This window comes from Hylobates moloch, unplaced genomic scaffold, assembly GCF_009828535.3.
Source record: "Hylobates moloch isolate HMO894 unplaced genomic scaffold, HMol_V3 SCAFFOLD_11, whole genome shotgun sequence".
NCBI classification, from domain to species: domain Eukaryota; kingdom Metazoa; phylum Chordata; class Mammalia; order Primates; family Hylobatidae; genus Hylobates; species Hylobates moloch.
In genome coordinates this window covers 98,851,697-98,875,414 of record NW_026652286.1, presented here as the reverse complement: position 1 = coordinate 98,875,414, position 23,718 = coordinate 98,851,697, and the positions used below count along the sequence as shown (strand labels likewise).

Genomic DNA, 23,718 nt, shown 5'->3' with positions numbered 1-23,718 from the left:
CTCCTCACTGTAGTCGCCCTTCTCCACGTGGTCTTGGCTCGCCCCTCCCTTCCTGGTAAGATGGCGGCGCCCAAGTGGAGTGCGTCGGGCCTCTGGATCCGGGGAAACGGCCAGGGTTTCGGGAGTATCTTCACCCCCGTCTCAAAGCCATTTTGTTCTGCTGCCGCTGCTTCTACGTCCATAAATGCTCAGAGATTAGCGGAGAGGCTCCGAGCCCAGAAACGGGAACAAGACACAAAGAAGGTGCCGGTGAGTCCGAAGGGACCAGAACTCCCAAGAGGCAGTGCGCTCATTGGTTTCCCAGGCGGGGAGTAGGTAGGAGGGTCCTCTGAGTGAAAGCGTGTGAGTCAATAGCCCGGACGCAAGGTGGGAGAATGGGGAGAAGGCGGAGGGGAGGGGTCAGTAAGGGTACGGTGTTTTCCCGTGAGCTGGATCTTTGGCTACTATCAGGCTCAGTCCTGACCACTGCGTCGGTGCGCAGGTTAGACAGACGGGTACCTGTGCTCTCAAATTACTCGAAGAAGGCGCGGGTCTGATGCAAAGATAGTCATTCCTTGCTCAGATTCTCACCCAGACCTTTATGGAGGGTCTTCTCCACCGCTTCCGCACCAGGCATTCCCCACAGCTCCTTCTTTCTCCCTAGGTGTCCACAAACGCTGTTCAGCGGAGAGTGCAAGAAATAGTGCGGTTCACACGGCAGCTGCAGCAAGTCCACCCCAACGTGCTTGCTAAGGCACTGACCCGAGGAATTCTCCACCAGGACAAGAACCTTGTGGTCATCAATAAGCCCTACGGTCTCCCTGTGCATGGTAAGGACCACGCGGGAAAGGTGGAGGGACCTGCAGCTGCTTTCTGCTACAACCGAGGAAAACTGAGACGTTACTTGCGGTGCACTCTAAAGACTTGCATTCAAATTAATTAAACTTTTGTAGACTACCGTCCAACATAAGGAACCACCGAGAACACAGAAATAAATAAATAAGACGGTCCTCCCCTTCTAAACATCTGACAGTAAGCAATTCGTAGAATACGCTGTGTGCAGACTGCAGGGATCGCTGTAGAGATATACAAAGGCTGTGTGGTTCTAGACTAAAGGTTATCTTCCATCAAAACTGGGAATGAGAAAATGATACATAAGAAAAAAGGGTGTGCGTGTGTGTGTGTGTGTGTGTGTTGGAGTATATGTAACATACAACCCCAGAGTGACTGGAATTTAGTGGACCTTCAAATGTCTCTCAACAAATGTTGCATGTAGTTGTCAGGGACAGCTGAAGTGAATCAGGAAAGACTGATTTAAAAAATGCATTTGTGAAAGAGGGAAAAGGCCCATTTTAGCTAGAAGAAGGTAATGCTTTTTGGGGAGATTCGGAGATAGTTGTTCATAAAGACAAGGAATTAAATCACATCGCCAAGTGTTTGTATAATTTTTTTTCCTGTCTTTATTTTCACAACAGTTTTTTGCCTTCCCATTCCCCAATGAAGTTGTTTTCCAGATATTTACATTTTATAACGAGAAAGCAAAGTTGGAAAGAGAAGTAATGTGTCCAAGGTCAAAAAAATGGCTAGTAAGAAGAGTAGAGTAGAACCCCAAGAATGTCTAACCCCGAAGCCTATCCTCCTAATCATTCTTGTTTAATGCTTCTCGAAGGCCTCATGGTTTTGCAAAGTATGTCTGAGAGGAAAGCCACATGCTCTAGAATAGTGCTTCTCAAACTTTAATATGCTTCTGAATCACTTGGGCAGCTTGTAAAATGCAGATTCTGACTGAGTAGTCTAGGCTGGGAGCCTGAGATTCATTTCTAATAAGCTCCCTAGACATGCCATTGTTGCTGGTCTCTGGACCACACTTCAGTAGTAAGGCTCTAGAAAATATTGACAGTTTATCCATTAAGGGCTTTTCTCCCAAAAAGAGTTCTTTGGCGAGATCTTTTCCTGGCCACTCAAACCTTTGGCTTTTTCCTTCTTAGGTGGCCCTGGGGTCCAGCTCTGCATCACTGATGTACTACCTATCCTGGCAAAGATGCTTCATGGCCACAAGGCAGAGCCCTTGCATCTGTGCCACCGGCTGGACAAGGAAACCACAGGCGTAATGGTGTTGGCTTGGGACAAGGACATGGCACATCAAGTCCAAGAGTTGTTTAGAACCCGTCAGGTGGTGAAGAAGTACTGGTATGAGGCCTGCTGATGGCAGTAGAGGTGGTATAAGTGGAGGCATTTCTTTCACTTACTTATCCATTAAAAGCAGAAGCTCCTATTAATAGAAAGCACTGCACTAGAACCTGCGAGATTATAAAAAGTGTGTGAAACAGCTTTGGTGCTTAGAATATTAAGTCTGATAGAACAATGGTTCTTGATTCTGGTATACATCAAAATTATCAAAAATTAATTATACAAGCATGGGGTGGACATGGCAGCTCGCGCCTGTAATCACAGCACTTTGAGAGGCAGAGGTGGGAGGATCACTTTAGGCCAAGAGCTGGAGAACAGCCTGGGCAACATAGTGACACCTTTTCTCTATAAAAAGTAAAAAGTTAGTCCGGTATAGTGGCACCTACCTGTAGTCCTAGCTACTTGGGAGGCCAAGGTGGGAGGATCACTTGAGCCCAGGAGTTTGAGGTTACAGTGAGCTGTGATCACACCATTGCATCTCCAACCTGGATGACAGAGTGAGATCCTGTCTCTAACGAAAAAATAATTAATTAATTATACAAGTAATATATGATTTTATTCCTGTGCTAAAAATAGTCAAACAACAAAGATAATGGGAAAAACTCCTGGAGAATCCACCCACTCTGCCATTCTAGTCTTTTCCCTTGAGGTAACAACCCATGTAATCAGTTTGGTTTTTATTCCTTTGGTTCTTACTCAGCGCATTTACATATATGTCTAGTGTATACAGTATGTGTGTGTGTAGATATGTATGTACATATATATCTCTATATATATCACATTGTACAGTTTACATTATACTTTTTTCCCCTGCTCAACTCTGTGTCTTGGGGATCTTTCTGTGTTAGCACATAGAAGTTTACCTCAGTGTTTTTCGTAGAAAAAAGATACATGAGCAAAAAAGAAACCCTCTATTCCCCATCTGTGCAGTTCCCTTCTCCAGGGGCAATCGCTGTGACTGGTGTCTTGTGTAAACTTCCAGAGTTATCGAGCATATATAAGTATATTACTGTATGCTAGTGTATTTCACACACAGTTTTGTACCCTGCAGTTTTCACTTGGATCATATATCTTAGAGCATTTTGTGCCATACGTTTAGAGCTATCTCCTTTTTAATTGCTCTGTGAAATACCACTGTATGGATGGATATTTAGGTAATTTCTCACTTTTTAAAGCCTATTGCAAAGAATATGTGAATATATTTTTAGCATAAATTTCTAAAAATTGAATCGCTGGGCTGAATGGTGTGTATATTTAAATTTTAATAGTACTCACATTGCTCTCCACAAAGGTTTTTTATCAGTTTACATTCCCACCAGCAGTGGTGAGTACCCACCTCCCCTTATCAGCCAAAGCATTTTTAAAGGGTTTGCCACTGTGATAAGTTAAAAAAAAAAAAAGATATTTTCTATTTCCTTGTATAACAGTGATGTTGGCTATCAATTTACATGTTTTTTACATGTTTATTGGCTATTTGAGTTTCCCTTTTGGGAACAGACTATTTCTTTTGCCTATTTTTCTATTGGGTTGTTTATTATTTTATTTATTTTAAGACCGTGCCTGGCCTTTTTTTTTTTTTTTTTTTTTTTTTCGAGATGGAGTCTTGCTCTGTCACCCAGTCTGGAGGGCAGTGGCACAATCTTGGCTCACTGCACCTCCTCCCTGGTTCAAGCAGTTCTCATGTTTCAGCCTCCTAGGTAGCTGGACTTACAGGCACATGCCACCACGCCCAGCTAATTTTTGTATTTTTAGTAGAGATGGGGTTTCAGCATGTTGGCCAGGCTGGTCTTGAACCCCTGACCTAAAGTGATCCATCCACCAAAGTGCTGGGATTACAGCACTTACAGCTCACAGGCGTGAGTCACTGTGTCTGGCCCAGGTTGTTTATTCTTTTCTATTTGATTTGTAAGTATTCATTTTATGTTTTGAATGTTAGTCCTTTTTAGATTACAGATTTCGCAGATACTTTGTGATCTGAGGAGCCCTTTAAAAATCTGTATGATTGAGACTTACCCACAGACGTTCTCATTCATAAGTCTGGTGGTTGTGGGGATTGGCATCTGTATTTTAAAATTTGATGTACAATCAAATTTAAGAAGAACTATAATAAGATTATGGAGAATGGAGGAATTTAGGACAGTAGCTAAGACCTCAAAAAGATGTGTGTTCAACTTTCAACTGTGTCATTTAATAGCTGTGGGGCCTTGGGCAAGTTATTAAACGTCCATAAGCTTTGTTTTCTTCATATGAATAATGGAAATAATAGGATTTATGAGATAGTTAAATAAGATTGATTCATGTGAAATATTTAACACAGTACCTAGTTCATAGGAAAAGTTAAAAAATAAAAAATAGAGACATTTTTCTGTTCAAGCAATCAAAATGTTAAGACTATAAAATACATGTTATGTTATTTGTGAAAAATGTCCATTAAGGTTCAAAATTGGTAACCATTCTTGGTATCAGGTTCATGGAGGAATTGAAATCAATCAATTGGGTTTTGCTGATTGAACATTCTTGAGTTGTAGTGTCATATCATTAGGAAGGGCAATCTTGTCATAGAAGATATACAAAATCTGTAAAATATGATAAAATGTACCACGTAGTAGCTGAAACAAATGGAGTGTCTACGTTGTGAAATAGTGTGTGTGAGTGGGATTTTGACCCCTTGGTTAATGATTATACAACAGACCACCAGGTACCCAGATGGACTTTTCCATCATTGACCTGAAAGAGGCATAAATTTACAGACAGATTAAACAGTCTTCTACCTGTCTGTGAGATCATGAGGTCATGGGAGGAAGAACACCAACAGAAGTGATTTGGAATGAGTTATTGAGTTGTGGTTGTGGTTCCTATGACTTCTTTCTTTTCTTTTTTTTTTTTTTTTTTTTTTTTGAGACAGGGTCTTGCTCTGTCGCCCAGGCTGGAGTGCAGTGGTGTAATCTTGGCCCACTGCAACCTCCACCTCCTGGATTCAAGTGATTCTCATGCCTCAGCCTCCCAAGTAGCTGGAATTACAGGCACAAGCCACCACGCCTGGCTAATTTTTTTTTGTATTTTTAGTAGAGATGGGGTTTCACCATGTTGGCCAGGCTGGTCTCGAACTCTTGACCTGAAGTGATCCACCCACCTTGGCCTCCCAAAGTATTGGGATTACACGTGTGAGCCACCGTGCCTAGCCCCTGTGACTTCTTTGGGTACAGTTCCCTCCTATTTTACCTATGTGGCAAATGAGCCAGGAACGGTTCGCTGAATGTTTTATTAGGTTCGTTCATCCAATTATTCATTTGTTCACTTAGCATGCAGTCAGAATCTACTATCTTTTCTTATTTGAAAAAAAAATACAAAACTATATTATCATAATTTTATTTTAACTGTACCTATCCATTTTTAAAGGCTGGAAAGACCATATTATTAATGTAATTTTTTTCTTTTTTTACCCCAAATATTCTACAATTAGCATGTATGATTTCAGTAGTAAAAAAGATAAGCTTGTGAAATCAGCTCTCAGGCTAAGCATTACACCAAGAGAATCTTACACGACCCTTCAATCATAAGAAATCACACGTCAGTGCAGAAGGTCCAGCGTGAAATCCTCTAAGTGGCCAAATCTAGGAGGTCTTCTCTGGCTTGGTTGGCTAAAGCAGTGATCTGTGTCACCCCCAGGGCCATCACTGTGCGTGTCCCCATGCCCTCAGCAGGAGTCGTGGACATCCCCATTGTGGAGAAGGAGGTGCAAGGCCAGCAGCAACACCACAAGGTGGGCAGGCAGCCTCCCTGAGGCATGGGTTGCTGCTCTTCCTTGGGAATCATATCTTGATTTCTTTGGCTTCAGATGACATTGTGCCCGAGCTACCGCATGGATGATGGGAAAATGGTGAAAGTGCGGCGCAGCCGGAATGCACAAGTTGCTGTAACTCAGTACCAGGTGCTCAGCAGCACTCTCTCCTCTGCCCTCGTGGAGCTCCAGCCCATTACTGGTGAGAGTGTCACTTTTCCGCAGTGGGATCACAAAACTCTGTGCCACCAGGTTTTGTCCAGGGCCTCATTCTGAGCAGCTAGTACTGTGGCTGACTTGTGCGAGAATGTGCTTCTGGTGCTGATCTGAGGCTGGGGACTCCCATAGAGATGGTTGTGGCTAGCAAAAGAATACAAACAGTTTGAATGTCTCTGTTTAAAACTGTGCAGAGTGGTTCCGCAAAACGATTAAACAGAATTATTGTAAGATCCAGCAGTTCCATTTCTGGGTATATACCCCAGAAATCAAATATTTGCACACATATTCATAGCAGCGTTATTCACAGTAACAAAATGTGAAGATAATCCCAGTGACCATTGGGGGATGAATGGGGAAACAAAATGTAGCATATACATAAAATAGAATGTTATTTTCAGCTTTAAAAGAATTAAAGGAAGGGAAATTCTGACACATGCTACAACATGGATGCACCTTGAAAACATTATGCTAAGTAAAATAAGCCAGGCACAAAAGGGCAAATACTGTATGATTCCACTCATGTGAGGTACCTAGAAGAGTCAGATGTATAGAGACAGAAAGTAGATGGTGGTTGCCAAAATCTTAGGGTAGGGTAAAGGAGGGGAGATAAATGGGGAATTGTTGTTTAATGGGTCCAGAGTTTCAGTTTGGGAAGATAAGAAAGTTCTAGAGATGGATGGTGGTGGTGGTTGCAAAAACAGTGTGAATACACCTAATGCCACTGACTTGGCATTTAGTATAATGCCAGTGGTTAAACCAGGAAATTTTATGTATATTTTACTACAATTCAAATAATGTGCAAATCAATACTACTTATGTAGTAAAATTACTAAAAAGTTAGGGTAATGGTAGACAGCAAGTTCATGATAATGGTTATCTATGGTGGAAAGAGGGGATTGTGGTGGGGAGGGGTACTTAGAGTATTTACAGCGTTTACTTCCTAAGCTGGCTGGTGTTACATAGCTTATAGTTTGCTGTATTATTCGTTATACTTTATTATAGTTGGGACTTGGCCAGTTTACTGCACTTTGATGTAATACAATTTGAAGCAGATGCCAATACTGGTATTGTTTCTGTAGCTCCTCACGAGTTTTCTCTCTTTCTCTCTCTCTCTCTCTTTTAAGGAATAAAACATCAGCTTCGAGTTCACTTGTCTTTTGGATTGGATTGTCCAATCCTTGGTGATCACAAGTACTCAGACTGGAATAGGTTGGCCCCCCAGGTAATACTAATTTGACCGAATGTGCAGCAGCTACGGGAGAGAACTTAGGCGTTCCTTTTTTTAAAACTCTGAAATGAGTTAGAACAAAGCCTATTGATTGTCTTCAGACATGGTACCAAGCTCGTTATCTTGATTTTAGAGAAATTTAGAAGCAGTCAGTTACTGTCCTCCTGGAACTGCAGGATCTATTAGTGAAAAGCTTACTGTTACATTTGTTTAGTCAGATTTTGTTGGGAGGCTGTGGGCAAGGGAGGGGTGTTTCTGAAGGCTGGGAGCAGTTTTTCATGCTACTACTAAAGAACCGCAGGGAAAGCCTTTTCATCCTTATACCACAGCCCATTCTCTTGTTAGGCCAAAAAGCATTGGCCAAAAAGAATGTCTTTGGTGTGGTCATTTTTCCCTTACCTGAGTTCTGAGCCCTTCTTAGACATGCCGCTGAAGCAGGCTCTCCATCACTGTGTCTTCCAGGGGATTAGTTCTGGTTCCCTGTAAGTGGAAGTGCCCTGACCTTGCATGTTCGTCAAGGGTGGACTGTTGGCCTTGCTCTCAAGGGCCTGCCCTTTCTTTGTGTAGAAGCTGTCCGTGGGCACCCTGAAGAAGCTGGGGCTGGAACAGTCGAAGGCCCGCTACATCCCCCTTCACCTGCACGCCCGGCAGCTGATCCTGCCTGCCCTGGGGTCCAGGAAGGAGGAACTCAACTTGGTCTGCAAACTTCCCCGCTTCTTTGTACATTCCCTGCACCGCCTGCGTTTAGAGATGCCAAATCAGGATCAAAATGAGAACAGTGAAGCCAAGTGTCTGGGAGCACAGTGAAGACCGTGGGAGCGCCCTGGCACCTGGGAGCACAGTGAAGACCGTGGGAGCGCCCTGGCACCTGGGAGCACAGTGAAGACCCTGAGAGCACCCTGGCACCTGGGAGCACAGGTTGGCCCCTGAACTGTTCTTTGTTTACAGGACTCTGCTAACTTCTCACTTGGAACAGACTCCATAAGAGCTAGGTGAGATAAGGTGAAGCAGCTCAGCTGCTACAGGGCTTTTAATGGAGAACAAAGTCTATTTACTGGTAATTTGGCTACACTGGAAAAGCCTGCTGGACGTCTCCCTGCCGTGGGCTCTCATTGCCAATATGGAACAGAGCCCAGGGTCAGGCAGACTGGCTCAGTGACTGGAAAAGGAAAACTAAAGGACAGAATCCAGGATCAGGAACTGTTTTTATCCAGCAGTGAAGCTCTTGAGCCTCTTAGGAGGGTTCCTGTGGTTGGAAAGAACATAATGGTTAACAAATATGACAGCATCCAGGGATTGCCCAGCTATAGTGTGGGTGCCCTACTGCACTCTGATTATGGAACCTGTAAAAGGGTGTTGAGTGTGAGGTTGAGGTGGGACATTTGCTGAGCAAGGAGAGCCGATGTGAGTGGCAGGCAGATAACATGCACACATGAAGCTGGCTGGGTGTAGGCAGTAGCGGGGAGCGGCATGCTATCTAACAGTTGTTAGTTCCAACTGGTTGTTGCCATGTGGGAAAGGATTTTCTCATTTATTTCTTCAGAGAAGCTGGAAACCTAGATATTTGTGTGAAACCTCCCAGTGTATTGCTAACTAAATCGAATTTTTAAAGATGCTTAGGCAGCTAAGCAAATAATACTTGCAGGTTGAATTTGGTCTACAGGCTAGCAGTTTACAGTCTATGTTGAATGAATGGTATAGAAGTTTGGGGAAAGGTGCCATCTTGAAAATTCTGGATCAGTGGTTGGCATTTTAGCTGCATGTAGTATGTATCCTTTCTAGACTTGGAGATGGCTTTGGTTGGTCCGTGAATGTGTAGTTATGAGAGTGCTGCCATTGCCGGGCGCGGTGGGTCACGCTTGTAATCCCAGCACTTTGGGAGGCCAAGGCGGGTGGATCACGAGGTCAGGAGATCGAGACCACAGTGAAACCCCGTCTCTACTAAAAATACAAAAAATTAGCTGGGCGTGGTGGCGGGCGCCTGTAGTCCCAGCTACTCGGAGAGGCTGAGGCAGGAGAATGTCGTGAACCCGGGAGGCGGAGCTTGCAGTGAGCCGAGATCGCGCCACTGCACTCCAGCCTGGGTGACAGAGCGAAACTCCGTCTCAAAAAAAAAAAAAAAAAAAAGAGAATGCTGCCATTAAGAAAAAAATCTCTACTGTGGAAGCATATCTTCTGTTCTTAGGTCTCAGGAAGGGGAGGGCTGTACTGAACGCCATTAGGGGTAGATGGAAATGACCTTGGCCTCCCTGCTCAGCTGGTCCATCTAGTTTCCACCTTGTTTCTTGCAAACGAATATGCCTCACACTACTTTTTCTTTCTGACAAAGAAAGTTGGAGTGACAGCACAGCTAGGGGGGTACACCCCGGGACAGTCTTTATATGTTCCCTCTGTATAGATGATGCCACTTTCTAGCCCTTTCCCTGTCTCCGTGGTACCCATTACTGTGCATAATAAATTTAACTTTGAAAGCACAGACGAGATGACTATATTTGTTTATATAAGACCTAAATATTTTTGTTGTTGTTTCTGTTTCTAGTAACCCATGCTAGTCAAGAAAAAGGAACAAGAATGTGACACTTAGGAAATATTGATAATTGACATTAATTCAGGGAAACAGATGAACAGGAATACCCACAAGAATGGAGAACAGGCTGGGCGCGGTGGCTCACGCCTGTAATCCCAGCACTCTGAGAGGCCGAAGAGGCCGAGGTAGGTGGGTCACCTCAGCCCAGGAATTCGAGACGAGCCTGGGCAACGTGGTGAAACCCTGTTGCTACAAAAAATACAAAAATTAGCTGGGTGTGTTGGCACATGCACACCTGTGGTCCCAGCTACTCAGGAGGCTGAGCTAGGAGGATCACCTGAGCCCAGGAGGTTGAGACTGTAGTGAGCCATGATTGTGCCACTGCACTCCAGCCTCGTGACAGAGTGAGACCCTGTCTCAAAAAAAGGAGAACAATCTTAGAAGAACAGATGATGGAAATAAAAGTTAGAATTGGAAAATGTAGAAAAGTAGGAGCTAGTCAAGATACATTTTGGAGAAGCAACAGACGATTTATATTCTCATATTCTCATATATAAATATGGTCTCCTCCAAGATATAAATCTAGTCTTTAATTTGGCAAACTAAATATTTACTAGGCTGAAGGTATCTGGGGATATTCACTCATCTTAGGGAGCTCTCATTAGCTGGGAAAATTCAGTTAGCTGTGTGGTTTACTGACAAGTAAGTGTGAGGTGGGACTGTTGTTCCCCAGGCGGGCACGTTGGAGCTGGACTGAGAACCAGGTGTGTCATTATATCTGCCCAGCTTTGTCACAAATGCTGCCTTGCTGTTCTTCGTGACTCCTTAGCACTTCAGTGCTGGGTTTTGTGTTGGTTGCTGAACTGGGAGCTACCAAGCTAGTGACAGTTGACTTTTTGAGAATTCCTAAGCTTCCCTGGGATACGGGGTCACCACATTGGAGACTGGGGCAGATGTCTGCCCTGCTGCACCTTCCCAGACCTCTCTGAAGCTGAGGTCAGCGGCTCTGTGCCCCACAAAAAGACTGTCTTCTTTAGTGTCGACTGACTCACGGGGGTGCTTAAGGACCAGGACAACAGCCGGGTGCGGTGGCTCACGCTTGTAATCCCAGCACTTTGGGAGGCTGAGGCGGGCGGATCACGAGGTCAGGAGATCGAGACCACGGTGAAACCCCGTCTCTACTAAAAATACAAAAAAAAAAAAATTAGCCGGGCGTGGTGGCGGGCGCCTGTAGTCCCAGCTACTCGGAGAGGCTGAGGCAGGAGAATGGCGTGAACCCGGGAGGCGGAGCTTGCAGTGAGCCGAGATTGCGCCACTGCACTCCAGCCTGGGTGACAGAGCGAGACTCCGTCTCAAAAAAAAAAAAAAAAAAAAAGGACCAGGACAACAACCTCATACAACCTAGTTGATCTGCAGCTTTTAAGGGTGCAGGGAATGTGATAGCTAGGCAGAGTAAGCTGAAATGCTCTTGTATGTTGATTCATTAGCCATAAAAGTATAATTTTTTAAAAATGTGTTTGTGTTTTAAATAACTTTTATTTGTAAATATGGAATGGCCTTTTAAAAATTAATAGAACATTTAAGCACACCATAAGAAAAACATCAAATATTAGGTCATGCCATCTGCTTGTAATTACTTACCATCTGAACTTGAGAGGGACCTGTGTTAAGAAGCGTGGTAGGCTGGGCATGGTGGCTTATGCCTGTAATCCCAGCACTTTGAGAGGCCAAGGCGCGAGGATCGCTTGAGCCGAGGAGTTCTGAGATCAGCCTAGGCAACTTGGCGAAACTCTGTCTCTACAAAAAAGTACAAAAATTAGCCAGGCATGATGGCACCCCTGTAGTTCCAGCTACTTGGGAGGCTGAGGCAGAGAATCACTTGAGCCCAGGAGGTCGAGGCTGCAGTGAGCCATGCTGGTGCCACTGCACTTCAGCCTAGGTGTCAGAGAGAGACTCTGTCTCAATACAAATTAAAAAAAAAAAAAAAAATGTGTGACAGATTTGTCCGGAGTCAGATCCAGCGTTGGGGGTCCCAGGGTGCTATGGTCTGGGAACAGATGCTGCTCTGGCTGTGCAGGGAGGACAAGGTGTGGGAATCTGCTCATCAGGTCGGGCCGTTTCGCTCAGGACACTGGCCACAGAGGTGGCACCCAGCCTCTCTGAAATGGGAGTCGGGCAGGGGTGGGGCACCCGCTGGTTTCTAAACCTTGCTAAATGCAGATCCATTGGGGGTTAGGGCTTCAATATATGAATTTTGAGCAGGGAAGGGAAGTGGACACAATTCAGTCCCTAACACTAATTACTATTTTGATATTTTCCCCTAACTATTTAACAATGTAAAGCCCATTCTTAACTCACACGTCATACAAAAACATATGGCAGGCCACATTCAGCCCACAGGCTATAGTGTGGCTGCTTATATTTCTAGTAAATGATGCTTCTCGAGATAAAGGGACGGGAATGTGACACTTAGGAAATGTTGATCTTTGACTTTAATTCAGGGAGACAGATGAAGAGGACCCCTGGTCTTGTGGGTGTTTGACGAAATCCCAGGTACCCAGGAAGGCACCACAAAGGACCAGGCACTAGCCCGCATGCCATAGTCTGGTCACAGAGCAGGGCTGCAGATGTCGGCTGGGAAGACGGGGAGCGGCTTGAAGAAACCGCATAGCATCCCACACTGCTGCCGTAGTTGGGCAGGCGAGGGTGAAGGATGACGAAGTTCTTCCTTTTCTGTGTTTTCTTAGGCCTAAAGAAAGGATTAACATTTTTCTGATTCTGATTCTTAGTGGGATCTGGACTGCCTGAGCAGCGGGTCTTGCTAGGTACAGTGGCTTTTTTTTTTTTTTTTTTTTTTTTTTTTTTGAGACAGAGTTTCACTCTTGTTGCCCAGGCTGGAGTGCAATGGCGTGATCTCCACTCCCCGCAACCTCCGCCTCCCGAGTTTAAGCGATTCTCCTGCCTCAGCCTTCCGAGTAGCTGGGATTACGGGCACGTGCCACCATGCCCGGCTAATTTTGTATTTTTAGTAGAGACAGGGTTTCTCCATGTTGGTCAGGCTGGTGTCAAACTCCCAACCTCAGGTCATCCACCTGCCTCAGCCTCCTAAAGTGCTAGGATTACAGGCGTGAGCCACCGTGCCCGGCCCAGTGGCTATCTTTAATCACTGACAATAATATAAGAGGAATTTTACCCCAGGTTAGTGTGGCCTGAGAAGTGGGTTACACAGCAAAGGAGGTTGGAATGTGCCTAAAATGAACTTCATCTATTTTGAAATACTGATTAGAGCCAGCTAAAAGATATGATTTAGTAGTATTAAGTCATATACAGTAATTAGTGTAAGAAAATGGGCTTCTTAAATTTCTATTTTTATCAAAGTTCTATATGCACGTGATTTAAAAAATCAAGAACTATTCTGCTCAAATGACTCTGGTTAAAAAAAGAATAAGAAAAAATCAAAATGAAAAATCAAGAACTAAAGGCTTGCCATGAGAAGTAGCAGCTCCTTGCCCACGTGGGGATTTTGTTTGCTGTGAGCTCTGGGAGGTGCTTGTGCTCAGCAGAGCGGGGAGGCCAGCTCTCCCAGTGCCCCTTCGGGTGGCAGCACTGGCTTTTCTGCTCCAGGAGGCAGCTCTTGGGTAGTTGGGTTTTTTCCGTGCTAGGCACGCCCAGCCTAAGCCTACGGAGCACTTTCTGCTCATATCACACATCTTTGCATTTGATAACCGAATTGCCCACTCTGAGCTCCTCACTCGCTTTGATTCCATGAACTCCTCCTGCATCTCCTTGTCTGACCTCCTTCCAGGCTCCTTGAAGGGCCCCAGCATGGTGCCCCCCAGAGCTCCATCTTGGCATCCTGCCCCTCTCCCAGAGGGAGAGCTGGGCCAACTTGGGAAGCCTCTACCTGTGTGCTGATGACTCTCAAGTCTGTCTCTGACCTTGATCTCCCCCTTGAGCTCCTTATCTTCACATCCATCTGCCTGTGGTCGTCTCCCCTTGGGAGCTCCCTCTCCAGGCCTGTTGCTCCTGTCCTCTTACCTGCCTTAGTTTAGAGGGCATCACCAGAGACCTGGGAATCACCCTTAACTCCTCCCTCGCACCAGTCCCCAAATCCAATTAGCCACTAATTCTTTGCAAGTTCCATCTAAAACCCTTCTCTTAAAATGCACTTCCCTCTTTAATTGTAATATCTCCTGAGCACCAATTTCACCGTCTCCACCCTTCAGCTATGATGGGATAAGTCTGGAAGGTGGAAGGGCGTAGTGGGTTAGAAATAGGATCATAGGCAACCTGCTGGTTCCCACCAGAAACCAAACTCACAGCAGGGTGTTGAGACCGTCCCCGGGTTCCTGGTGATAGAGCAGTGTGGGAGGGGGTACCTGTTTTAAACAGGACAGGCAAATAGAGCAGCCTCCCACCATGTTTTCTAAATCTGCTGTCCTTGGCTCTCTGGACTGCTTTTAGCCAGAGTGCCTGGTAGGATATACAAAAACATGGCCTCCTGCTTGTGCTTGTGCAAAGCATGCCATGTGGATGCAGACAGCTTTCTCCCAGTGGGGTGCAAAATCTGCTGGCTCAGGGCAATGTAATTCGAACGCCAGCTACCCAGTGTTAGGCCAGATGTCACAAGTTAATGGCACATTCCACAGGACTTGCCTCACTTCAGACACCAGCTGCAAGCTCTGGGGTTTCCCAGCCACCTGTACTTCTGACCAACTAGCTATGAATTCAAGAGGGTTCACAAACCCCTCAGGTTTGATCATTCACTAGAATGACTCCCAGAACTCAGCAAAGCGCTAGCTATGCTTACTATTATGGTTTTGCTGTAGCAATAAAATGATACAAATCAGGACCAGCTTAAAGAAGAGATGCACGGGCAAGGTTTGGGAGAGTCTCCAACCTGAAGCTACATGTCCTCTGCCCACCGCGTCACCCTCCCAACACGTGGATGTGCATCACCAACCACGAATGTCACTGAAGCCCTGGTGTCCAGAGTTTTTATTGGGGTTTCATTATGTTGTCATGGTTGAACTATTGGCTACATTGTTGAACTCAGTTCTGCTGGATGCAAAGTGCCAACCCTCTAATCACATGGTCGGTCTTTTTGCATGGCCAGCCCTTTCCTGAATCTAAGGCCCCACCTTGAGTCCTCACATTAGCATAAACTATTAGAGCCCATCATGAATAACAAAGATGTTACCATCACTTGGGAAATTCCAAGGATTTGGGTTCTCTCTCCCAGGAACCAAGGACGAAAGCAAGGCAAATTATTATAGAACGCTGAGTTTTCCTCTCCATCCCGCACTCCCTTAGTCATCTCTTGATGTCCTCTCTTAGGGATCTCTTCAACTTTCTGACCCCCAGCAAGTGACCAGCCTTGGTGGCTGTCTGCATAGATGCCCCTGTTGGCTGTGGCCTTAGGGTCCTTTCAGGCAAGAAGCCTTGAGATATTTCTGTTCACTTCCCTCCTGGCACCTGCTGTGGCACACTGTCATCTGCTGCCATCCTCGCAGTGGGAAAGGGATTTTAATCAGGGGTGATTATACAGATGGGTGAAGTTCTTCTTTCCCAGGTATTTTCTTTTCTTTTCTTTTTCTTTTTTTTTTTTTTTTGAGACAAAGTTTCGTTCTTATCCCCAGGCTGGAGTGCAATGGCATGATCTCGGCTCACTGCAACCTCTGCTCCCCGGGTTCAAGCGATTCTCCTGCTTCAGCCTCCCGAGTAGCTGGGATTACACGTGCCTGCCACCACACCTGGCTAATTTTTTGTATTTTTAGTAGAGACGGGGTTTCACCATGTTGGCCAGGCTGGTCTCAAACTCCTGACCTCAGGTGATCCACCCGCCTTGGCCTTCTGAAGTGCTGGGATTACAGACGTGAGCCGCTGCACCTGGCCTTTCCCAGGTGTTTTCACATGCTGTGAGGGCACGGCCATGGTGACTTGTACTCAGTCAGATATACCCTAAAGGCTCAGCTGGCCCCTGCCTTCTCACCACCGTCAATCTGTCCACACACATGCCCCACCTCCTAGATGTATCTGTGCATCCCGAACCCCTGCATTGTTCATATGATTTCTCGAGGACTAACCACCCTCCACACCTATTGGGCTGTTTGTCTGCTCCCAGCTCACTCCATGGGACCTTCAGCAGAGGACTGCAGAGTGCTTTGTCAGGAAACATAGGAGTATGGAGACCAGCGAGGAGGCCGACACAGTCCTCTGTGCAACATGTGACAGTGGCTTGCACTAAGCTGTCACTCCCCATTCCCACTCCCAGCCGTAGACAACTGCTAATCTATTTTCTGGAAATAGATTCTTATTTCCCTATAGATTTGCCTATTTTAGATGTTTCATATAAACAGAATGATAGAGTATGTGCTCCTTTGCCACTGGCTTCTTTGAGTTAGTGTTGTGTGTCCAAGGTTCCTTCACGATGTAACATATGTCACTCTTTCACTTCTGTTTTTGTTGTTTTTGTTTTGAGACAGAGTCTCGCTCTGTGGCCCAGGCTGGGGTGCAGTGGTGTAATCTTGGCTCATTGCAACCTCCGCCTCCTGGGTTCAAGCGATTCTCTTGTCTCAGCTTCAAAAGTAGCTGGGATTACAGGCATGTGCCACTATGCCCCGGTAATTTTTGTATTTTTAGTATAGACAGGGTTTTGCCATGTTGACCAGGCTGCTCTTGAATTCCTGGCCTCAAGTGATCCTCCCACCTCGGCCTCCCGAAGTGCTGAGATTACAGGTGTGAGCCACAGCACCTGGCCAGTATTTTACTTATTTATATTGCTGAATGATATTTCATTGTATTGATATACCAAATTTTGTTTATCAATTAATCGGTTGCTGTTTCCACTTTTTGACAATTGTGAATCACGCTGCTTTGAACATTCATGTGTAAGCTTTTATGTGGATGTGTATTTTAACTTCTCTTGGGTACCTGCCTAGGAGTAGAATTGCTGGGTCGTATCGCAACTCTGTTTCCAGAGCTGCCAGACTGTTTTCCAAAGGGGTGGCACCATTTTACATTCCCAGCAACAGTGTCTGAGGGGTCCAGTTTCTCACCAGCACTTGTTATTACCTATCTTTCTGATTACAGCCATCCTAGTGGATGTGAAATGGTTTCTCACTGTGGTTTTGATTTGCATTTCACTAGTGGCTAATGATCCTGAGCATCTTTTCATGTGCTATTGACTATACATCCTAAAGAAATATCTATGCAAATCTTTTGCCCATTTTTAAATTCAGTCATTTGCTTTTATTATTAGTTTGTAGGTGTTCTTTATATATCCTGGATTCCACTTTTTTTTGTTTGTTTGAGACGGAGTTTCGCTCTTGTTGCCTGGGCTAGAGTGCAATGGCATGATCTCGGCTCACTGCAACCACCGCCTCTTGGGTTCAAGTGATTCTCCTGCCTCAGCCTCCCCTGTAGCTGGGTTTACAGGCATGCACCACCATATTCAGCCAATTTTTGTATTTTTAGTAGAGATAGGGTTTCGCCATGCAGGCTGGTCTCAAACTCCTGACCTCAAGTGATCCGCCTGCTTTGGCCTCCCAAAGTGCTGAGATTACAGGTGTGAGCCACCGCGCCCGGCCTGGATACCACTGTCTTATTAGAGGTATTGTCTGCAAATGTTTTTTCCCTTTGTGTTGTCTTTTCACTTTCTTGATTATATCATTTGTAATAGGAAAGTTTTCGATTTTGATGTCGTCCAATTTTTCCTTTTGTTGCTTGTGCTTTTGGTGTCATATCTGAGAAACCATCACCTAATACAAAGTCTTGGAGATTTCCTTCTGTATTTTTGTCTGAGAGTTTTCTAGATTTAGGTCTATAATCCTAAATCATTTCTGTGTGTGGTATAAGGATGGTGTCCAATTTTGACTGGGTAGCCAGCCGTCCTAGCACCATTTGTTGAAGTCTGTTCTTTCCCAAGTGGAATTTTTTTTGTAAGTTGTGATTTTTGATGGTTACACTGGGTCAAATATAGACAATTTCATAGGGTAAAATGTAGTTTTATTACTGTATTAATATGAATGAAGTAAAATGCATTTTCTGATGTTGCCACCAGATGGCAGCAGTACTCCAGCTTTTATCCCTCTCCAGGCTACGCTACTCCAAAAAATGGGAACAGGATTTAATCAAGTATGAAGTATCCTGCACAAGAGCCTTACTGTCTTTTTCTAACCCCTGATAACCCTCACCGTGGCTACTCCAGCATTGTAAATCTCGGCCCCCTACTTTTTTAGCTAGCCTGACGCTGGGTTTTCTGTTCTCTTGTGTAGGGTGGAGTAGTAGGAGGTCATGTTTTGGGCTCTTTGAGTGAAGTTTAAATAGAATTTGATTCCTACACACTCAGTGAGAAGAGTGTTACATGTTCATTATAAAAATGTAGAAAATATAGTCAAGCTGTCCTCAGCTATACAAAAGCCTAATAGGAACAGGCATTTACCCACCACGTGAGTTCAGTGTAGCTAAACGTCAAGCATTCTTAGTTCTTTGCTGATTTAATTTTGGTTTAATGTAGTAAAAAGTTGCCAACTCTGCTGATCAGATGCACTGATTGATAGTTATGTACAATTTTCACTAAGCAAAATGAGGTAAATGGATTATTTCCCTGCATTATTTACTAAATAGTGGAGAGAAAGTAAGGGAGTGACAGCTTGGATGCCTCTGCTACAATGACGTGTCTTTGACACGTAAGTGTGTGAGTGCCAGCCCCAGCTGTTCCCTTCATCCTCTGCTGTTCTTGGGTGACAAACTTCCCCAGGGCAGGCCTCACTCCTGCTGTTCCTGCAGGATCCTCTGCTGCTCCCACGGCCTGTCTGACATGGACTGAAGGGTCCTCAGACCCCTTAGGTCTCTACACATCTCACCTGCTGTGCCTGTGGGCCTCTGAACCCCAGCATCAGAGCTACCCGAGCACCCTCTTTCCCCAAGACAAGCTAACCAGACTGTCCCAGGGAGCTGTGAGGGGGACCGGGAAGTGGGCAGCCAAGACAGCCTCCCATGCAGGGAGCCCACCAAGGCCCAGCTCCGACCTGGAGCCGCGTCCTCTTTCAGCAGGCTGGGAGCGATTACCATCTGTCCGTCAGCAGCTGATCAAGGAGCCAGTGATGACCTGGGCCATTCAGGGAGCCAGCCTGGGGGAAGGGGTTCCCGCTTTGATGTGCTCAGCGAGGTCAAGGGAGCAAGCAGAGGGGAGGCCCACGGGGAGAGCGGCTGGCACTGTCTCCTCTCCCATCCAGGTTTCCGGGAAGACGCCAACTTGTCCTCATCACCTCTTTCATGTCTCCGTTCTCTGGGGCTGGTTCTTGTCCTCTCAGGCCTCCCTGCCACCCAAGTGGACAGCCATAGGCCCCTCATCCCAAACCTCCAGCTTGTGTTCCGAGGAGCTTGTGGTGGCCAGACCCATCCACCCGCTTTCTCTGTAGTTGGCTTTAAGGGGCATGTGGTCATCACTTCACGCATGCAACACCCACTCTGAGGGTGAAGCGAGAATCTCCCCCTTGGAAACAGGGGCTCCCCATGCTGGGAAGGGGCCTCAGGCTCTGGGCATCACCCCCACCTGGATGTTGGGATGCTCCAACTCCATTGCTAACAGACAGCTGCCAAGCCTGGTCTCACTCACTCATAGCTGCCAGGGACTTACGGGCCACTGAAGGTGCCACCTTCATGGGAAAGAAGACAGAGGAAAAGAGAGGGCGGGAGCCGGAAGGCGGCAGGAGGACAGGGAGGGAGCAAGCCACTGCGCCCTGGGCTCTGTGCGGCCCTCCCAGCCTCTGTCTCACACCAAGGCCTCCTTCAAGCCATGTCTGAAAGGCTGCCAGCCCATCCTGGCCCTGCTGGGGAGTCTGGCCTTTTTCCTGCCTAAAGTTACGGAATTTTCCAGAAGTATCCTTGGGTTTATTTTCTGGAGTTAATAAGCCAAATTTCCCTTGTCACCCTACTCCTCCAGCCTAGGAAAGAAAATTCCACGAGAGAAAGCAAGCAAGCGGCTTAGAGGGCCCGTGATCACAGCTGAGACTCGCTCTTCTTTTCCCTACTCCCACACGGGACCCCGAAACCCAACACTCATGGTAATTTCTGTATTCGACCTTTGTTGCCTATGTGGAGCCTGTTACATTTAAAAGCTCCCAATAATAGCCCTGTGAGGGATATACTATTCTTCTTTGTTTTTATTTCCATTTTACGGATGATGAACATGAAGCCCAGAGTGGTCCATTGATTTCCCGAGGTCACATCTGTACACAGCAGAAGTAGGTTTTGACCCGTCCGTTTAACTTGGGAGCCCCGCTCTTAACCTGTGTTTCTCCAGTGAACCAGGTGCTGAGAGACCAAAGGAGAAGTCCCGATTCTTCTCTCTCCAGCCTTCCCAGATCCCAGCCAGGGATGAGCGAGTGTGCACTTGGAGCAGGAAGGCAGGTCCCCTAATGGAAAGACAAGGCAACTGGGTTCTTTTTTAATTCTGCCACTAGCTAGTTGTGTCACCATCTTTCCAGACCTCAGTTTCCTCACCTGTAAAATGGGCAGATGAGACAAAGTTGATGATCTCAGTCTCCAGATAAGACAATCTCTGAGATGCTTTCTAGTTTCAGGACCCTAAGTCTGGTTATGCCGAGATTACTTATTCGGGAGAAGACACAACATCCCTAATCCCTTACTGGAACCCACAGATTCAGCATCTCAGAGAAGGGCAGTGTAGAAACTCAATGTTTGGATCCCGTTTAGGAATCCATACTGTACTTGGAAGTGAAGCCTCCCAGAAGGGACCTGGACATCGGGCCTTTTACTATCCTGCCTGGGGCCTTCCCATCCTTTCTGGGGCCTGGCATCCCAGGCAGTGACTGGTCACACTGCAGCTTGCCATTAACGAAATATCACAGTTTGCTGGGGCTGCCATAATGAAATATCACAGCCTGGGTGGCTTAAACAACAGAAATTCATTTGCTCTTGGTTCTGGAGGCTGGGAGTCCAAGATCCAGGTGTTGGCAGGCTTGGCTTCTCTGGAGGCCTCTCTGTTGCTGATGGCCGCCTTCTCCGTGTGCCCTCACACAGCTTCTCGGTGTGGGCCTGTGATCTCATGGCCTCTTCTTACGTGGACACTGGTTAGAGTGGGTGAGGGCACATCCTCGACGCCCCATTTCAATGGACTCGCCCCTTAAAGGCTTATCTCCAAGAGTCGTCACATTCTGAGGTACTGGGGTTGAGTCTTCAACACAGGAGTTTGGGAGAGACAGTCAGCCCATAGCACACACCAGCCACTGCTGGGGCAGGTGGTCACAGCTGCAGAGGCTGGCTTCTATCGGACGCTTGCAGCGAGCCAGGCACAGTGCTGGGGCTGTGCCGTGTGAGCTCCCTGAATCCCGCAGCGCTTCCACGAAGGAGATATTTCAGAGATGAGGAAGTCAGCTTGGGCAGACTGCCCGAGGGCACGCACCTAGAAAGCCAGGAAACAGGCCTGGAGGCACAGACTTACCCACGGTGCTATGTTGCTGCCCGATTAGATTTCTAGCACTTTCTCTAGAGAGGAGGAGGGTCATGCGGTTACGTTCTTTGGGGCCATTAGTCTGTTTAATTCTAGAGTCCTAATGGGAATGAAGAAGAGCCGTAACTCTGCTATTCTGACTGCAGTTTGGGGGAGAACTAGGAAAGGAAAAGCAGAAAAAGGAGATCAGTTCCTCCCCACTGCATGTGGAGATGGGCATTCCAAGCTGAATTGGTGGCTGTGACTCCGGAGAGGGCAGGCCACGCCTAAGTGGTTGTTAAAACCTCAGGAGCACATGTGAGGAGCCCTCAGGCTAGCTTAGAAGATGGCCTCGGAAATGGGAGGGGGCACAGTTGTTTCCCAAACTGGCTGGGACTTGGGGAACCCCCATCTGGGATTGTCCACCACGGATGTGAAGACCAAGGGCTCAGAGTGAAGGTCATGGCAGATACCCCCAGCCAAGGTGGCTGGCCTGGTAGTGGGAAGATGCCAGGAGAACACAGCACGGCCAGCAGCTCCCTGGGGCTGTCCGACAGCTCCTGCAGGGCCTTGGGTTCCACATGGAGTGTGGGGTGGTTTGAAGGTGTTGGCATGAAGCCAGTGCACCTTGGTTCCTGGTTTGGGGGCCAGAAGCTCAGAATATTGGGGCTAAGGGAACCCCCTACGTCTGACATCAATTCCTTTCCCTGTCCCCAAATGGGGGCTGGAGTGGGGAAGGGTTGAGGTTGTCTTGTCCAGAGCTCTTTCCTTCTCATCCTCCTAAGCACCCAGCATCACTCATCCCTGGACAATTTAGCTGCCATCAGCACCTGCTGTTTGGTGCAGAAAGAGGGGAAGGGGAGGTCAGAGGAGGGAGGAGAGCAGAGGGGACACCAGGGGCTTTGTTCCCAGGTGCCCACCTCCTAGGGAGGGAGGGGTGGGGGTCAGTGGCAGCCCAGTGCCCTATCTGGCAGGCAGTCTTGTGTCTGAGTTTGGGAATTAAGCTGTCCTCACCTCTCCAGCATGAATGAGGCCTGGAGGGCTGTGACAAGAGCTGTCAGTGCTGGTGTCCTGTCCCAGTAATCGCTGAAAAGGCCAGGCAGCTCAGGACGCCTGGGAAAGATGGGATGGAGAGGGCAGGGCCCAGGGCCTGCTGGGGAGGGGCGAGACAGGAACACAGACACCTTTGTGTGCACCTGATCAGTGCCAGCCACTGGCTGCTTCCTGTCAGAGGGGCTTTGTCCCTGTCCTGTCTCCCATGCCTGGACTTTAGGCATCTCTGGGCCTAGGGCCACATCCAACCACACTGTGTTCTGTCCCCGGCACTTGCTCAGGGCCAGGCTCTGAGCTTCCCCTGAAAGCTTGTCCTGGAGGGGATTGAACTTCAAGGCGAGGCAAGTGACGGTGAATGTCTTGACAGCCCTCATCAGATGGGGCGTTTACTGAGGTTGAGTTTCTTTCTGGCAAGAAGTTTTGGGGACCAGGGTTCTAGGCCGTGGGCCCCAGCCTAGCTCATTCCAAAACCATCAGGCCAGGTAACCGCAGCAGCGCAGTGGGGCCAGGTGACAGCTGCAGCAGCTGCAGACAGCCTCAGTCCCCAGCGTGCTGACATGTTAGAAGTACACGTCACTATCTCAGCAGTCAGCCGCCACATCTGGAACTGCTCTCGGCCTCCTCTAATTGCCTCATTATTTTCCGAAGAAAAGCGCCCCCATCGCCATCTCTCCGTTGCTGTCCCTTCCCTCTGGCCTGTCCCGAAATCCACCTGAATGAGTCCCAGGCCAGCGTTTGGGATTCTATGGGGAAGGGAGGGCATCTCTCCAACTTGCAGCCCCTAGAAAAGAGAGAAGCCACACATGGACCTGGCTTTGTCCCTGGTGCCCGGAACACAGGGTCCTTGAAGAATTCGGGTGGATCCCTTGGGACACGCAAGACTGACCCCTCTTCTGTCAGCAAGTGTCTGTCATGCCCAACATTGTCGGAAACTAGGGGGAGGGCAAGGAAGCAGAAGATACAGTTTCTGCACACAGTGCGCCTGCCGTCTAGGTGGAAAGACAAAAAGGAAGTGGAGAACCGGTCAGGTGAGGTGTGGTTTATAATCCTGACTGCATCTCATTTGTCCACCCGTCACCTAGGGGCCCGGGCTGTGTATTGGCCGTAGTGGGTGTCGCGATGCAGCCGTAGCCCTGTCCTGGAGCACCTAACATGTTTCAGAGAGATTGCAGGAGAGGCACCCAGGCATCAGGAGATCACTAGCAAAGTGCCGATGCAGCCTGGGTGGGGAGGGGGCCTTCACAGGGACCTGAGAGCTTTCAGGTGGAGAGAAGGGAGGGGCA

General features: G+C 47.2%; 1 protein-coding gene across 3 annotated transcripts; it reads left to right on the top strand.

Moving 5' to 3' along the window:
* The first annotated feature begins 60 nt into the window (after positions 1-60).
* Positions 61-22,233, top strand: RPUSD4 (RNA pseudouridine synthase D4). Of its 3 annotated transcripts, none has more exons than XR_004250369.2 (8): positions 61-249; positions 644-809; positions 1,968-2,169; positions 5,839-5,932; positions 6,008-6,152; positions 7,294-7,391; positions 7,965-8,315; positions 19,874-22,233. XR_004250369.2 is itself a non-coding variant. In XM_032167850.2 (7 exons), exons 1-7 carry the CDS (start codon positions 61-63, stop codon positions 8,202-8,204), a joined length of 1,134 nt encoding a protein of 377 aa, XP_032023741.1. In that variant the 3' UTR covers positions 8,205-12,732. The 3 variants fall into 3 exon arrangements, 1 of the variants encoding a protein (XP_032023741.1); XR_009215584.1 differs by having other exon boundaries at positions 15,564-22,233; XM_032167850.2 differs by lacking the exon at positions 19,874-22,233 and having other exon boundaries at positions 7,965-12,732.
* The last annotated feature ends 1,485 nt before the right edge of the window (positions 22,234-23,718 follow it).

What these genes read in the sequence shown, in the direction of transcription:
- RPUSD4 (XM_032167850.2), top strand. Translation starts at nt 61, where the DNA reads ATGGCGGCGCCCAAGTGGAGTGCGTCGGGCCTCTGGATCCGGGGAAAC. An exon ending in AAGACACAAAGAAGGTGCCG is followed by an intron (nt 250 to 643) that starts GTGAGTCCGAAG and finishes CTTTCTCCCTAG; the next exon opens with GTGTCCACAAACGCTGTTCA. An exon ending in GCCAGCAGCAACACCACAAG is followed by an intron (nt 5,933 to 6,007) that starts GTGGGCAGGCAG and finishes CTTTGGCTTCAG; the next exon opens with ATGACATTGTGCCCGAGCTA.